Source organism: Microcaecilia unicolor, chromosome 2 (assembly GCF_901765095.1).
Source record: "Microcaecilia unicolor chromosome 2, aMicUni1.1, whole genome shotgun sequence".
Classification (NCBI taxonomy): domain Eukaryota; kingdom Metazoa; phylum Chordata; class Amphibia; order Gymnophiona; family Siphonopidae; genus Microcaecilia; species Microcaecilia unicolor.
In genome coordinates, this window is record NC_044032.1 from 551,913,727 (window position 1) to 551,931,107 (window position 17,381).

Sequence of the window (17,381 nt, forward strand, 5' to 3'; positions counted from 1 at the left end):
CAAAGTTGTTAAATCGCAAGAGGATTCTGAAAAATTACAAGTGGACCTTACGAGACTGGCAGACTGGACGTCTAAATGGCAGATGACATTTAATGTGAGAAAGTGCAAAGTGACGCATGTTGAAAAGAGGAACCTGAATTATAGGTACGTAACGAAAGGTTCCATGTTAGGAGTCACAGACTAAGAAAGGGATCTAGGTATCGTTGTTGATGATACGTGGAAACCTTCTGCTCAGTGTGCTGCAGAGGCTAAGAAACCAAATAGAATGCAGGTATTATAAAGAAAGAAATGGAAAACAACGAGGATGTTATAATACCTTTGTATCGCTCCATGGTGCGACCGCAACTCGAATATTGTTTTCAATTCTGGTCACCGCATCTCAAAAAAGATAAATAGTGGAATTGGAAAAGGTGCAGAGAAAAGCGACAAAATTGATAAAGGGGATGGGACAACTTCCCTATGAGGAAAGGCTAAAGCGACTAGGGCTCTTCAGCTTGGAGAAAAGACAGCTGAAGGGAGATATGATAGAGGTCTATAAAATAATGAGTGGCGTGGAAAGGGTAGACGTGAAGCATCTGTATACTCTCTCCAAAAATATTAGGACTAGGGGGAATTTGATAAAGCTACAAAGTAGTAAATTTAAAAAGAATCGGAGAAAATATTTCTTCACTCAATGTGTAATTAAACTCTGGAATTCATTGCCAGAGAATGTGGTAAAGGAGGTTAACTTAGCGGGGTTTAAAAAAAGATTTGGACAGCTTCCTAAAGGAAAAGTCCATAGACCATTATTAAAATGGACTTGGGGAAATTCCACTGATTATTTCTGGGACAAGCAGCATAAAATATTTTGTACTTTTTTGGGGTTCTTGCCAGGTATTTGATGATATCACAGTGCAATTTTTTAAATCCTTTCCCACATTATGGAATAATCTGCCCCTCTATTTTAGTATGGAACCTACATAAGTACATAAGTATTGCCATACTGGAACAGACCAAAGGTCCATCAAGCCCAGCATCCTGTTTCCAACAGTGGCCAATCCAGGTCACAATGTATTTGATGGAAAGATGGAACATGCAACAGATTTTGCTGACCTGATCTTAGGGTTCTGATGGGCATGTATGGAATAGTTTAGTAAGACAGCGTGGAAAGCCAGTATGGCCAATGTGAAGGAGCATTTTCAATATGACACGTAAATCTAATTTTGGAAGTTTTGCTAAAAACATCCAAAAATCAAGTGGTGAACATGGCCATTTTCGAATCAGAATATGTTCTTTCCTTTGTTTTGAAATGACCATTTCATAGATGTTTTATGTTTGGTGTGTTTTACTTTTGTAATTTTGGGATGCGCTGGGTGGGGCTTAACAGGATGCACTAGCAGGGCCAGGTGACACCATTTTCGAAGCAGCGCCGATGGAAAAGGAGGGAGGCCACCTCCCTCCTCCAACAAAGGTAGGGGGTGGGGAAGGGCCGCTAAGACCACCAGGGGTGGGGAGGGGACTGACTCGCAGCCCACTGGGCCACCAGGGCTCCATTCATGGGGGATGCCAGGGAGGTATGGGGGGCTGCAGACCCACTAGATCTCCAGCCTCCGTGTCGCTTGGGGAGGGGGGGGGGGTTGGCAGGGTTCCTGCTCCTGTGGGGGGGGGGGGGGGGCGCGGGCTGCTACACTGGGAGGAATGGGGGGCTAGCTAATGCTCACCATTCCTCCCCAATGGTCTGCAAACCCTAACGCCAGCTCCAAGCTGGCAAAGGGTTTGCCATGGCCAGCAGGCCAATGTTTGGCGCGCTGGTTGCTGATCATTGGGGAATAGGTTTAGCATGCATTTGCATGCTTCTTGCGCTAAGAGCCCTGTTTTACAAGCTAGTTGCATTCAGAGACCACGAGCGCGTTGTTTCACATGCTCGGGGGCTCTGATCATGGGGCGGTAGTAAACGCAGGTGCCAGTATGGCGCTAACAGCCTCTGGCGCCTGCATTTGCTTTTGATCATTGGCCCATCTACCTCCTCATTATATGGATACTGTCTGGCTGATTTTTGGCCTGACATTATCTATATAGCGTTTGAAAATAAACTGATTTTATATATTCATTGGCTGCCACCAAATATAAAAGTCAATTAGAAATGTGATCTTTATATTTTATCCAGAAAGCCCATATCTAGATTATATCAGTCATCATCCCTGATGGGGAATTATTGGTGATTAATGTTTGTGATTGAAAAGGAAGTTAAGCACCAATTGATACAATGGTTAAAGATGATTATGGCTTCACACACTGTTCAAAACACATTACATATAAGGCCCACTATACATTCTGAACCTCTTGAAAGTACTTTACCTCTGGATTAATGGTAAAGGTTTTAGGAGATTTTCCAACACTCAGAAGATCAAATATTATTTCTTTCATTGCAAAATCCAAACGTTCCTGTAAACACAGTGAATATGCATTAATAGAAATTCTTCAGACTCTAAGAAACTGTATACCACCACATCAAGAAACAACAATCCTTTGATATAATAGTTTATGCAACACTACAGTGATAGTTTTCTTACAACAGAAAGCTAGAATTCTAACATGCAAACACCTAGAAAGCAATCTTATGAAAATTATATTTGCTGCAACAGTCTTAAATCTCTTCATTCCTATGTCATGCAGCAGTTATCTTCATATCCAGGGTTATTTAATGAGTATCTAATCTTAACAGCATTACCAGAAAGAATGCACAGGCTAGTGGTCTCCAAAGATTGCTTTTTCTTGGGACCCAGTGGAAGGGGCACAATCACAACACATTGCTCACCCACTCCCTCGGCACCTACTACCAACACTCACCTCTAGCCTCCTCTCCCACAAGCATCAGAAATATTGTTGAGAAGACAGCTGCTGTTACTAGCTTGGAAATTTTTAAATAAAAAAAAGATTCCATAAGCAGAAGTGGAAGACCAGCAGCAAGATAACCGATTCAACCAGATTGGCTGTGAATATGCCAATGAGTAGATTTCAGAGACAAACAGAAAATGGAGCACACTAAGAAAAAGCCCATTCATATGGGGATAGATTTTCAGCCAGTGGTGGTGAGTTATTTTTTTTTTTAGCCACCAGCCGCACTCTCTCTAGATATTCAATGCCTGGTCATGTATGGGAGCTGGCACTGAATATCTGTGTTTATGCTGCCGGCTATCTCTTATACGGTTAAGTGCAATATTCAACACAACCATCTAAGCGACACTGCAAAAACATAGGACTGACTTTTACCTGGTATGATCTGGCTGCTTAACTTAGGCACTTAAATGCTGAATATCAGCACTTAACCATGTGTCAACTTTGCCCTGGACCACCCACAAAACAACCAGCTTTCAGTTTAGCGGTCTGTGGTTAAGTGCAGGTGAATACCAGAGAATACCACTGCACAAGCGATTTAAGTGGCCTGAAGCCTCTCCTGGCTGCTTAAATCACTTTGAATATCAACACCATGGTTGCCAGAAATCTTGGAACAGAACTAGTTTTGCGTTTACCACAAACTGTATATTCTTATTATGACTTTGTATTATTTATATTGTTGCTATGTATGCCGCACTGAGCCTGCCACATGTGGGAAAGCGCGGGGTACAAATGTAATAAATAAATAAATAAATTTACAAAGGCACATTCCCTTGGAACAGAACTTACAAAGTCACATTCTATTGGAAAAGCCCTGTGTTGTGAAATTTAATCAGCTACAGACTGAATACCTTAGAGGAATAATTCGTAGCACATGTAAAAGATCTGGATGATCTCCACAATGAACATGCATATGTATTGCCATACATTGCATAGTAAGCAGATAGAGGGAGGGCAGAATAATGCTCATACTGAAAATCAGACCTTACAAGTTTGTGGATCGGGTATGGAAACACTGCACTAGTATTCAAATATCTCAAAAAATGATTCACACTTGTATATTATTTATATATTTTAAGTACACAAACTCTACTACAGCCAGGTACATCCCAAACCACTCTGCAGTCTTCAAAGTTCATTTTCAGGCTATCCTAAATAAATATTAAAGATAAACTTGCAAATATTTGGTATAAGAAGTATGAGAATATGCATGTTTTGGCTACCCTGAAATCAGACCACTTGACATCCTCAAGAATCAGCGTTGTGCATCCATGCTTTAGAATGATGATTAATGACAAGGAGCATTGGCAAGACAGACTCGGAAGTAACAGAGATCTTTACAGAGAAGCTAATAGATACATAAATATCAATCCAATAAAGACAATGAGAAAAATTCTAGCTGAATTCAAGAAAGGACTGAACTACCACAAAGGATCCTGATGGAGAAGAAGGAGTAAAGCCAGACATCAAATTCAATCTGCATTGCTACAAAATGGGAAAAAGGACAGACTAGTCTGTCATCATAGTCTAAGATTTATATAACTAATGACTGAAAATTGAGTTTATTAGATATTTATTTAATATCAAAACAATACACAAGTATCCACTTGTTTTAAGAAAATTGGAAAGTAACAAAAATAATACAACACATTTGATATTTAGAAAAACTTAAACAAAATATTAGATTTTACAGGGTATATGCATCTAATAAAATGACCCCTCCCCCCACCAGAGGGCAATTTTAAAAGCCATTTGTAGAGATAAACCTTTGCAAAATGTAATTATAAATTTTTCCCCACATTTTATGCAGGGGAAACTGGTCCACATTTTTTTGAAGAGGTTACCTGCTTCAGAGATAACGGTGCTCATTTTTAAAGACTTACAAAGTTACATAGAGGTGAATTTTCAAAGCAACTTTGTAAGTCTATGTGCTTTGAAAATGAGTCTTCACATGTGCTATTTATTATGGATTTTGATGTTTTAAAACAGATGACTGGCTACAGTTTCCAAGATACTTAACGTTTTACATTTTATAAATGCATACTGTTTAGATAGTATAGTTTAAATTTATAAAAATGTAGGTTTTTTTTCATCTGTGTATATTTGCTTTACATGATATCTCACCTACCCTCTTTATGTAAAACTTTAAAAATCAGCAAAAGGGTTCTATAAATAAAATTTATTATGAAAGTAAAGACAAATTGTTACGTATTTATACATGTACATTATAATTTAGTCCTTATTCAGTGTCTATATGTCACTTCTTGGCTTGTATTCATGAAATGGAGCATCTCTTTGTCAATGTCTAGCTACAGTCTGCAAGTACTGATAGACTTCAACTGCCCTGATAGCACCTCTCCATTCCTGCAATATCCTGCTGAAATTTTACCGTGCTCATCCATCACTGCTCCACAGTTGGGTGGGAAAAAAAAAGTCTAGACGAAAGCGTAAACAATGAATCTTTAGTGACATGCTGCATCCAAAGCTTTTGTATGCCTTCACAAGTTTTTCTATCAACTACTTGTAGTTGTCTGCCTTACATAAGAACAGCCATACTGGGTCAGACCAATGGTTCATCCAGCCCAGTATACTGCTTCTAGCAGAAACACAATTAATAGCAACATTCCACGCTACCAATCCCAGGGCGAGCAGTGGCTTCCCCAATGTCCATCTCAATAGCAGGCTATGGACTTTTCCTCCAAGAACTTGTCCAAACCTTTTTTTAAACCCAGATACACTAACCATCGTTACCACATCCTCCAGCAACGAGTTCCAGAGCTTAACTATTCTTTGATTTACTGTAACTTGGGGGGGCACTAGGCATACAGATGTGAGTAGTGCTTGATAAACTACTAAATAATGCCTTAAGAGTGTACTTGATGATGGATTTCTGAGTAAGCAGTCTGCCCAACAGTTGTCCTGCATCAGGAGGCATTGTATGAAAATCTCTCTCATGCATCTTCATTGTAGATATCCCCAAAACCCTACTGGCTGGGTGTGCCCAGCACTGCTCTACCAGAACTGGAGACCCCACTATTCCTGAGCATTTTTATTTTTCAAACAGGCCAGACTCTTTGAAAATTAACACAAAACCCTGCAAAAAGGCCTTGGGATGTGTTGTCCGCATTGTTGCGGCCTACCTTTGAGCCTCTGCAGTTGGTTGCATTGAAAGAGCTTTCCCTCAAGGTGGTCTTTCTGGTCGCCCTTACAACAGTAAGGAGAGTCTCAGAGCTTTAGGCCCTTTCATTTAGGAAGCCTTTTCAACTTTTTTTCTAGGAGCGTGTTGTACTGCGCCGAGTTCCATCCTTCTTGCCGAAGGTGGTCTCTCTAATTCATATCAACCAAACCATTTCACTTCTGGTGCTTTAAATGCAGGATGCTGGAGATGATCTCTACCGACTGGATGTGAGGCGGGCACTTCGCTGTTTGCATAGGACAGCAGGGTTTAGGTTCTTGGACCATCTCTTTGCTCTTTTTGCAGGTAGATGCCTCAAAGATGACACTCTCTAGATGGATTCAGGAAGCGATATCTTCTACTTGTTTGTTCGGGTATTGCAGTGTTCCTCGGGGTCTTTGTGTGCATTTCACACTGGCACAGGTGACCTCGTGGGTGGCGTACATGTTGATCCCAGTCGCAGACATTTGTAGGCAGCTACCTGGTTGTCCCTATATGCTTTCATCAAGCACTACCGTTTGGATGTCCAGGTGCAGAGAGAGACTGCCTTTGGAGCAGGGGTTAGCTGTGTAGACCTCAGCTGTCTCTTTTTTCCAAGCTGAAGAGCCTTAACCTTTTTAGTGTTTCCTCATTTGAGTTCCATCCCCTTTATCATTTTGGTTGCTTTTCTTTGAACCTTTTCTAATTCCGTGATATCTTTTTTGAGATGCACTGACTAGAATTGAACACAGTACTCAAGTTGAGGTCATGGCCAGCGCAATCCAGTAACCGAGGCAGGGTAGTGCTGGCCTTTGGAGGTCACCACTGTACCTACATATAGGTGATATCTGCAGGCTTAAGGGCTATTGTAGTGGTCCACAGTTGGGTACAGAACATTTTTTGCTATTCCTGGAGAGCTCACCATACAATATAAGGGAGTTATGGTGAGATGAGTACCTGGGACCTTGTATGTGATGTCCACTGCAGTGCCCCCTAGCCTATCCCACTGTTTTTCTGGGATGTCTGTGTGGCCAGTCTACTAAGAATCCTGACCCCCAGACATCCCAATGGCTTATTTTTGTGCGTTTTTCCCTAGGACTTTTTTTTTTATGGTACCAAAACAGACACACAGAGCACAAAAACATCTAGAAAACAGTGATTTTCGAAACAAAAAGATAGATTTTTCTGATTCAAAAATCTCTCTGTTCACCACTCGACTTAGACATCATATTGAAAAGGCCCTTAGTGGTCTACTTGGATTTCAGCTTTTGATACAGTTCTTCATAAAAGGCTCATTAATAAATTGAGTGGGTTGAAGTTAGGCCTCCAAGAGGTGAACTGGAGTAGAAACTGGTTCACTGATCGATGACAGCCGTAAAGGAATTCAATCAGAGGAAAGAAAGCTGAGTAGTGGAGTGCCTCAACAATTGTTACTGGAGTTGATTCTATTCAATATATTTGTGAGCAGCACTGCCAAAGGGTTAGAAGGAAAAGATTGTTTTTTAGTGGGTGAAATGAAGATGTGAAACAGGAGGGAGTGGGCAACAGGAGAAGTGATCTACAAAAATTAGAATGGTCTAATGTTTGGGAAGTTACAAATTTTATGCCCACAAAATACAAACATCAGTTTAGCTTAATCACAACTTGATATAACACTTTGGCCAATTGAGATCACAACCATGCACAATATAATAAAATCCAGAGTGATGCACTTGGGAGTGTAGAAATCCAAAGTTGCTACATGTGACAGAGGATGAGAGGCAGATACGCATAAACCAGGAGAAGGACCTTGAGTTTCTGAAGTTTCTGAAGATCTCAAGGTGGCAAAACAATGTGGCAAGGTGGTGAGCAAAAGCAGAAGAATTTATTTATTTATTGCATTTGTATCCCACATTTTCCCACCTCTTTGCAGGCTCAATGTGGCTTACAATGCTAGGCTGCATACAAAGAAAGGACATCTTAAATGTCCTTGTGCAGGTCATTGGTGAGGCCCCACATGTTCAGTTTTAAGGATTTAAAAATACTTGAACTGGCTCAGAGAAAGGTGACAAAAACAGCATGGGGTTTGCCCTGAAATATGTATGAGAAGAGACTTGACTACCTGAATATGCATACCCTAGAAGAAAGGAGGTGCAAGGGAAATATGATACAGATGTTTAAATACTTGATAGGTTTTAATATACAAAGGAATTTTTTTTCAGATATGAGGAAGCGGTAGAGAGCTAGAGGACAGGAATTGAGATTGTAGGATGGTAGACTTAAGTGTACCATCAGGAAATACATTTTTACGGAGAGGTGACAGGTGCTTGGCATACCCTCCCAGTGGAGATGGTGATGACAAAAACAGTGACAAAATTCCAAAATGCATGAGAAACACAGAGAATCTCTACATAGAAAGAGGATAGAATCAAAGCAAAACTTAAATTACCCTCACAATTTAAACAGGGCATAGAGGACTGTAGACTGCAGATGTGGCAGGTACAACTCTGGCCATCTTGTTGGAGAGAGTGGATGGACCATACAGTTATCTGCCATCATTTACCATGCTACTTCAATCGCTTACAGAGACCAATAAAGAGATGATTTATCATCCTTTTGACTGCCTGACACTCAAGTTTTTGAATTTATTTTTAGTGAATTTTGTTTTACCTCTGGTTTAACATGCTTTTTGATCCATGGATCAGTTTTGGAGGTCTAGCAGATGATAACACAACCTGTCATCTAGGATTTCTGGAAACATCTGTGCATATAATGGCTGCATCTCTTTAATCCCTGACTGAAGTAGAGCCTGGCCATCACTGTTTCATTAGGAGGCTGTGTAACAACAGTGGCAGCCTGTCAGTGGAAACTGATAACAAGTGAAGAAATCAGCAAAATATCAGAAGGGTGAAGATGGACATCACAGACTATAGGGTAGAATAAGTGCAGCTTAGAGGTAAGAGTGGAATGCGAAACCAGTGATAAGAGAGCATTTCTGAGGGAAGAAATTGAAGAGTTTTATAGAAAGGGGGGTAGAGTGTAGAAGAAATTAACTGTAGTTTCAGTAGAAACTAGGAAGGGGGGGAGTCAGCAGATGTGAACTTTGCACGTATAAAGTTAGAAGTGAAAGGATTAAAGGTGAGTTGAAGAAAGACAAGGTGAGAACTTTAGCAGAACTGGTCAACACCATGCTGTAGCTTTTGCTTTAGTTCCCCTCGCAGGAGGAAAGAGACCCAATTGCTTGTTACAGAACATATTTTTTGTGAAACTGCAATATAACTGGCTTTATTTGATTGCTATCTAAAATAAAAGTTTTTTAACAAAAGACATTTTTTACAAATTGGTTTAGAGTGTATCTCTTCCTGTGATAATACAACATGTAAGATCAAAAGTGTATGTAAAAGGTTGAAACTGGAGAGAAGGACCCCCCAAAGGTTTAGCCCATGCAGCCTTCCACTGATTATCCTTCCCAGGAAATTGGGGAGGGAACTAAGCAGATTTTGTTCTTTTTCTCATAATTGACATGGAGGCATATTTTCAAAATGAGCTCCATAGTAACATAGTAAATTATGGCAGATAAAGACCTATATGGTCCACCCAGTCTGCCCAACAAGGCAGCCAGTTGTACCTACTGATCCATGCAGGTTACACTCCTCAATGCCTTGTTTTTTTGCTTTGATTTCATCCTTTTTCTATATAGGGATCCTCTGTGTTTATCCCACGTCTCTGAACTCTATCACTGTTTTTATCCCCACCAAATCAATCGGGAGGGTATTTCAGGCATCTACCACTTTCACAAGTGTTTTTCAAGGATATCCAATGACAAATTATTTAACTCCACACCCTGACTAGCAATTTATCTTTCCTTGCTTGTTTACATGACCCATCTGGCTCACCAAACCCAGCTGTTATCAGACAAAAACTGTTTTTAGTTTAATGTCTTCAAATATCTGGTCCTATATGGTGAAGAAATTAACAGATTAAAAGCCATAATAAATATGCTTAACCATCTCAGAATATTTTGCTCCAGGTTTCTACTAAATAAAATATTTATACATAGAAACATGTTCTTGAAGGAGCTTACCTGAGCAATGAACTGAATAATTTTCACAAATATATTCAGAGGTGTATCTCTAGGAACCACACTGCGTGAGCCTTTGGGGAAAAGTGCTGATACAATACTCATGAGTCGGCTAAAGAAAAAAGGATTCAGTCATTGTAAACAAAATAGTGCAACAAAATATAATAAATGCTTAACTATAAAATGCCTCTGGTAGGACTTTATAAATTTTTCACCAATATATTACTAATTCATTGCAAAAATGGCTTAGTATTTCCTGCAAATAAACCTGAAGAAATAGGTGCAATGTGCTTCAAAATATTTAAAATAGATTGTAGCAATTCTCAATGTAGGTTTTAAAACTCATTGAATAAGGTAACAAATTAATGGCTATTGCATTAGACCAGTAGCCTTGACTGACACAGTACAATTTCACCCAGAAAAGGAAAGCAGCCCTATTTCTTCTAGAGGCAAAATGTTACAAGGCATTTGTCAGTATTTCTCCTCAGTGGAATGTATATTTGTTATCCTATCAATTATGTATAGAGACAAAATAAAATGAACATACATACCCGTAGCAGGTATTCTCCGAGGACAGCAAGCTGATTGTTCTCACGACTGGGGTGACGTCCATAGCAGCCCCAATGATCGGAAATCTTCCTAGCAACAAAAGTTTGCTAGAGCCTTCGAGTCCGCACGGGTGCGCTCACCGCACATGCGCAGCCATCAGCTTCCCGCCTGTCGCACGAGAGTCCTGATAGTTCGATAACGAAGCAAAGAAGGAAAAGACAACTCCAAAAGGGGGGCGGGTGGGTATGTGAGAACAATCAGCCTGTTGTCCTCGGAGAATACCTGCTACAGGTATGTATCTTCATTTTCTCTGAGGACAAGCAGGCTACTTGTTCTCACGACTGGGATATCCCTTGCCCCTAGGCTCACTAAAACAACAAAGAAAGGTCAACTGGGCCTCGCAACGGCAAGGACATGACAAGGATTGACCTACGAAGAAAATCTAACTGAGAGTGCAGCCTGGAACAGAACAAAAATGGGCCTAGGGGGGTGGAGTTGGATTCTAAACCCCGAACAGATTCTGCAGCACCGACTGCCCAAACCGACTGCCGCGTCGGGTATCCTGCTGAAGGCAGTAGTGAGATGTGAATGTGTGGACTGAAGACCACGTCGCAGCCTTGCAAATCTCTTCTATAGTGGCTGATTTCAAGTGGGCCATTGACGCTACCATGGCTCGAACACTATGAGCCATGACATGACCCTCAAGAGTCAGCCCAGCTTGGGCGTAAGTGAAGGAAATGCAATCTGCTAGCCAATTTGAAATGGTGCGTTACCCGACAGCAACTCCCCTTCTGTTGGGGTCGAAAGAAACAAACATTTGGGTGGACTGTCTAAAGGGGCTTGTCCGCTCCACATAGAAGGCCAATGCTCTCTTGAAGTCCAATGTATGCAACTGACGTTCAGCAGGGCGGGTATGAGAACGAGGAAAAAATGTTGGCAAGACAATTGACTGGTTCAGATGGAACTCCGACACCACCTTCAGCAGGAACTTAGGGTGAGTGAGGAGGACTACTCTGTTATGATGAAATTTAGTATAGGAAGCATGGGCTACCAAGGCTTGAAGCTCACAGACACTACGAGCTGAAGTAACAGCCACCAAGAAAATGACCTTCCAGGTCAAATACTTTAGATGGCAGGAATTCAGTGGCTCAAAAGGAGGCTTCATCAGCTGGGTGAGAACGACGTTGAGATCCCATGACACTGGTGGAGGTTTTACAGGGGGCTTTGACAAAAGCAAACCTCTCATAAAGCGAACAACTAAAGGCTGTCCAGAGATAGGCTTACCCTCTACACGTTGATGATAAGCACTAATTGCACTAAGGTGAACTCTTACGGAGTTGGTGTTGAGAGCAGACTCTGATAAATGTAGAAGGTATTCAAGCAGGGTCTGTGTAAAACAAGAGCGAGGATCTAGAGCCTTCCTGTCACACCAGACGGCAAGCCTCCTCCATTTGAAAGAATAACTCTTTTTAGTAGAATCTTTCCTGGAAGCCAGCAAGACTCAGGAGACACCCTCAGAAAGACCCAAGGAAGCGAACTCTACGCCCTCAACATCCAGGCCGTGAGAGCCAGAAACTGGAGGTTGGGATGCAGAAGCGCCCCCTCGTTCTGAGGGTTGGAAAACAGTCCAATCTCCATGGTTCTTCGGAGGACAACTCCAGAAGAAGAGGGAACCAGATCTGACGCGGCCAAAAAAAAGCTATCAGAATCATGGTTTCGCAGTCTTGCTTGAGTTTCAACAAAGTCTTCCCCACCAGAGGTATGGGAGGATACACATACAGAAGATCCTTCCCCCAAATGAAGGAGAAAAGCATCCGACGCTATTCCGTTGTGGGCCTGAAGTCTGGAACAGAACTGAGGGACCTTGTGATTGGTCTGAGTGGCAAAAAGATCCACCGAGTCAGTGCGCCACGCTCAGAAGATCTTGCGTACCACGCCCGAATTGAGCGACCACTCGTGAGGTTGCATTATCATGCTCAACCTGTCGGCCAGACTGTTTACGCCTGCCAGATACGTGGCTTGGAGACGCATGCCGTGAGCGTGAACCCATAGCCACATCTGGATGGCTTCCCGACACAGGGGGCGAGATCCGGTGCCCCCCTGCTCGTTGACGTAGTATATGGCAACCTGACTGTCTGCCTGAATTTGAATAATTTGATCGGATAGCCGATCTCTGAAAGCCTTTAGAGTGTTCCAGATTGCTCGCAACTCCAGGAGATTGACCTGAAGACCTGATTCCTCGAGGGACCAAGCTCCTTGAGTGTGAAGTTCATCTATATGGGCTCCCCACCCCAGGAGAGATGCATCCGTTGTCAGCACTTTTTGTGGCTGAGGAATTTGAAAGGGACGTCCCAAGGTCAAATTTGGGTTGAATTGTCCACCATTAAAGGGAATTGTGAAAATCGGTGGATAGCTGCATTGCATCCTCTAGATCCCCTGCAGCCTGAAACCACTGGGAAGCTAGGGTCCATTGAGCTGATCGCATGTGAAGACAGGCCTTGGGAGTCACATGGACTGTGGAGGCCATATGGCCTAGCAGTCTCAACATCTGCCGAGCTGTGATCTGCTGAGACGCTCTGGCCAAGGAAACAAGAGACAGAAGGTTGTCCGCCCTCGCCTCTGGAAGATAGGCATGAGCCATCAATCCAGCAGAGCTCCTATGAATTCTAGTTTCTGAACTGGAAGAAGATGGGACTTTGGGTAATTTATGACAAACCCCAGTAGCTCCAGGAGTCGAAAAGTCATCTGCATGGACTGTAGAGCTCCTGCCTCTGAAATGTTCTTCACCAGCCAATCGTCGAGATAAGGGAACACATGCACTTCCAGTCTGCGTAGCGACGCTGCAACTACCGCCAGGCATTTGGTAAACAACCTGGGCGCAGACGCGAGACCAAAGGGCAGCACACAATACTGAAAGTGCTGCGTTCCAAGACGGAATCGAAGATACTGCCTGTGAGCTGGCAGTATCGGGATGTGTGTATAAGCATCCTTTAAGTCCAGAGAGCATAGCCAGTCGTTTTTCTGAATCATGGGAAGAAGGGTGTCCAGGGAAACCATCCTGAACTTCTCTTGGACCAGGTATTTGTTCAGACCTCTTTGGTCTAGGATGGGATGCATCCCCCCTGTTTTCTTTTGCACAAGGAAGTACCTGGAATAGAATCTCAGCCCTTCTTGCCCGGGTGGAACGGGCTCGACCGCATTGGCGCTGAAAAGGGCGGAGAGTTCCTCTGCAAGTACCTGCCTGTGCTGGAAGCTGAAGGACTGAGCTCCCGGTGGGCAATTTGGAGGTTTGGAGATCAAATTGAGGGAGTATCCTAGCTGGACTATTTGGAGAACCCACCGATCGGAGGTTAAGAAAGGCCACCTTTGGTGAAAAAATGTTAACCTCCCTCTGACCGGCAGATCGTCCGGCATAGACACTTTTATAGCGGCTATGCTCAGCTGGAGCCAGTCAAAAGCCCGTCCCTTGCTTTTGCTGGGGAGCTGCAGGGGCCTGCCTAGGCGCATGCTGTTGACGTGAACGAGCGCGCTGGGACTGAGCCTGAGAAGGTTGTCGGGAAGGTGGATTGTACCTACACTTATAGTAAGCATAGGGAGCAGTCCTTCCCCGGAAAAAAACGTCTACCCGATGAGGTAGATGCTGAAGGCGCCCGGTGGGAAAGTTTGTCGATGGCGTTCTCATGCTGGTGGAGCTGCTCTACCACCTGCTCGACTTTATCGCCAAAAATATTATCCCCCCAGCAAAGGACATCCGCAAGCCACTGCTGGACACTATTATCCAGGCCAGAGGCACGCAGCCATGAGAGTCTATGCATCACTATACCTTGAGCAGCGGATCTGGATGCAACATCAAAAGAGTCATAAGCACCCCTGGACAGGAATTTATGACACGCCTTCAGCTGCCTGACCACCTCCTGAAAAGGCCTGGCCTGCTCCGAAGGGAGCTTATCGACCAAGTCCGCCAGTTGCTTCACATTGTTCTGCAAGTGGATGCTCATGTAGAGCTGGTAGGACTGAATTTTGGACACGAGCATAGAGGACTGGTAGGCCTTCCTCCCAAAAGAGTCCAGAGTTCTAGATTCTCATCCTGGGGGCGCCAAGGCAAAATCTCTAGAACTTTTGGCTCTCTTGAGAGCAGAATCCACAACCATAGAGTCGTGAGGTAACTGTGCCTTCATCAACTCAGGCTCTCCGTTGATTCGATACTGGGACTCAACCTTCTTGATGATGGTGGGATTAGAGAGTGGTTTCGTCCAGTTCTTCAGCAATGTCTGCTTAAGGACATTATGCAGAGGAACAGTGGATGACTCCTTATGTGGTGAAGGATAGTCAAGGATCTCGAACATCTCGGCCCTGGGCTCATCCTCAGATACCACAGGGAAGGGAATAGCCACAGATATTTCCCGCACAAAGGAGGAGAAAGAAAGACTCTCCGGGGGAGAAAGCTTCCTTTCAGGTGAAGGAGTGGGATCAGAAGGAAGACCACAAGACTCCTCAGAAGAGAAATATCTGGGATTCTCCTCTTCTCCCCACTAGGCATCCTCCTCTGAGTCGGACAAGAGTTCGTGAACTGCAGTCCGAAATCCGGCCCGTCTCAACTCCGAGGAACCACGTCCTCGATGACGACGTCGAGAAGTCGACTCCCATGCCGGCGGCGATGAAGCTCCCTCCAGCGATGTCGATGGGGAGTCAACCTGGGTGGCAGCCGAGGTCGATGCCGCAAGCGGCACTGGCATCGGGGACCTCACCACAGGAGAAGAGCCAGCTGCCGCTTCCATCAACGGTACCGAGGGCGCAAGCACCCCCGGTACCGAAACAGACTGACGCAGCAGCCCCTCCAGGAGACCTGGGAGAATGGCTCGCAGGTGCTCATCCAGAGCGCCTGCCGGGAAAGGCTGTGGGGCCAGTGCAGGAGCCAGAGGTAGAACCTGTGCAGAGCAGGGAGGCGGTACCAGACTGTCCGAAGACCGACGCACCGACACCTCTTGGATGGAGGGTGAGCAGTCCTCCCGGCGTCGACGCTTCCCGGGTGCCGAATCCCTCGATGCCCCGGAGCTCCCGGTACCGTGTGTTGAAGGAGACTGTAGCTGATGCTTCTTAGCCTTCGCACGATACACGGCATCGACACTCCTCGGTACCGACAAGGAGGACGTGGAATCCACATGCCTCCTCGGAGTGGGGTCCGAAAGTGGTCAGTCCCAATGGGCCTGCACAGCAGGAGCCTTTGAGACAGGCGGAGACCCACTCGGTGGCTCATTGCTCCCAGCGTGTGGTGGTCTCCGGACAGCTATTACCTGCTCTCACGATGTCGATGCCATCTCCGGTGCCAAAGTCGACGCCGCTGACCTCGGTACTGCTGTCGACATCGAAGTGCCGGGCAAAGCTCCAAACAGACGTTCCCACTGAGCTTTTCTCAATGCCTGTGTCCGCTTTTTAAGGCTAAGACACAACTTACACGCGTCTGGGCGATGGTCGGGCCCAAGGCATTGGATACACCACGAATGGGGATCGGTACCTGAGACTGCCCGGCTGCACCAACCGCACTTCTAGAAGCCGCTGGGAATCCTCGATGTCATGGACGGAAAAACAGCGGTGGCGAAGTCAAACAGCGGTGGCGAAGTTCTCGATGGTGCCAACAAAAAAGGGCACAAAAGGGAGAAACGCGGACGCACGGCCCAAAAGGGGCCACGACGGCAACGAAACGAAACTCAACAGGGACCAACACTAAAAACCTTAAGGGAACTTCTTTTTTTTTTTTTTAATATAAAGAGCTCAACAGAGCACAATAAAAAAAAACGAAGAAAAAAAAACAGTGAAAACTCACGAAAAAAAACGAAGGCTCTTTCACAGGGGCAAAGAGAGAGACGGAAAAACAACCACTCCCTACCGCGGAAAGAGAAAAACCTAACGGGACTCTCGCGCAACGGGCGGGAAGCTGATGGGTGCGCGCGCTCAAAGGCTGTAGCAAACTTTTGTTGCTAGGAAGATTTCAAATCATCGGGGCTGCCGTGGACGTCACCCGAGTCGTGAGAACAAGCAGCCTGCTTGTCCTCGGAGAAACATTAAAACACATGTAACAGTTCACTAAATCAAAGGCAGACAAATTTATTTAAAAATAAATGCCATACAATTGTAAAACTACTTAGGGACCCTTCTACTAAAGTTTAGTGTGCAATAACAGAATTAGCGCACACTAAATGCTGAATGCCCTATTTTAAACCTATGGGTACTTTGCTCTCTCTAATGTCTGTTAGTTCAAGCTAACTTTAGTAAAAGGACCACTTAGATCATAAAGGGCCCTATTTACCAAGGTTCACTAGCGTTTTTAGTGCGTGCTAACCGTGTAGACACCCATAAGAATACTATGAGCATGTACAAGGTTAGCATGTGCTAAAAACACTAGCGCACCTTTGTAAAAAGTGCCCAAAATGACTTATGATTTGACTTTATATACTATATTTCCTTTGAAGGTAACAAAGCAGTTTACAAACAAATAATTTCAGAAAAGAAAATCATTCAAATAAAAAGAAAATAAAAAGGGAATAAAATATAGGGTTAATTAATTAATAAACTACATATAAATATACCTAAGTTACTCACATGTATAAGTGTTCTTGGAGGACAGAAGAACACATTCTCACATATGGGTGATGTCATCCAACGGAGCCCTGGCACGGATGCTACCCATGAGTGCAAAGGACCACAGTATAGTTAAAAAGATGAAGGAATATAATTCCTTGT

The 17,381-nt window shown here is 43.9% G+C and overlaps 1 protein-coding gene across 1 annotated transcript in view; it reads right to left on the reverse strand.

Moving 5' to 3' along the window:
• FRYL (FRY like transcription coactivator) overlaps positions 1 to 17,381 on the reverse strand; it is a 655,466-nt gene that overhangs the window by 442,056 nt on the left and 196,029 nt on the right. Inside the window, 2 exon segments of the mRNA XM_030191364.1 lie at positions 2,338 to 2,424; positions 10,095 to 10,203. Of these exon segments, the coding sequence (XP_030047224.1) occupies positions 2,338 to 2,424; positions 10,095 to 10,203 (196 nt within the window).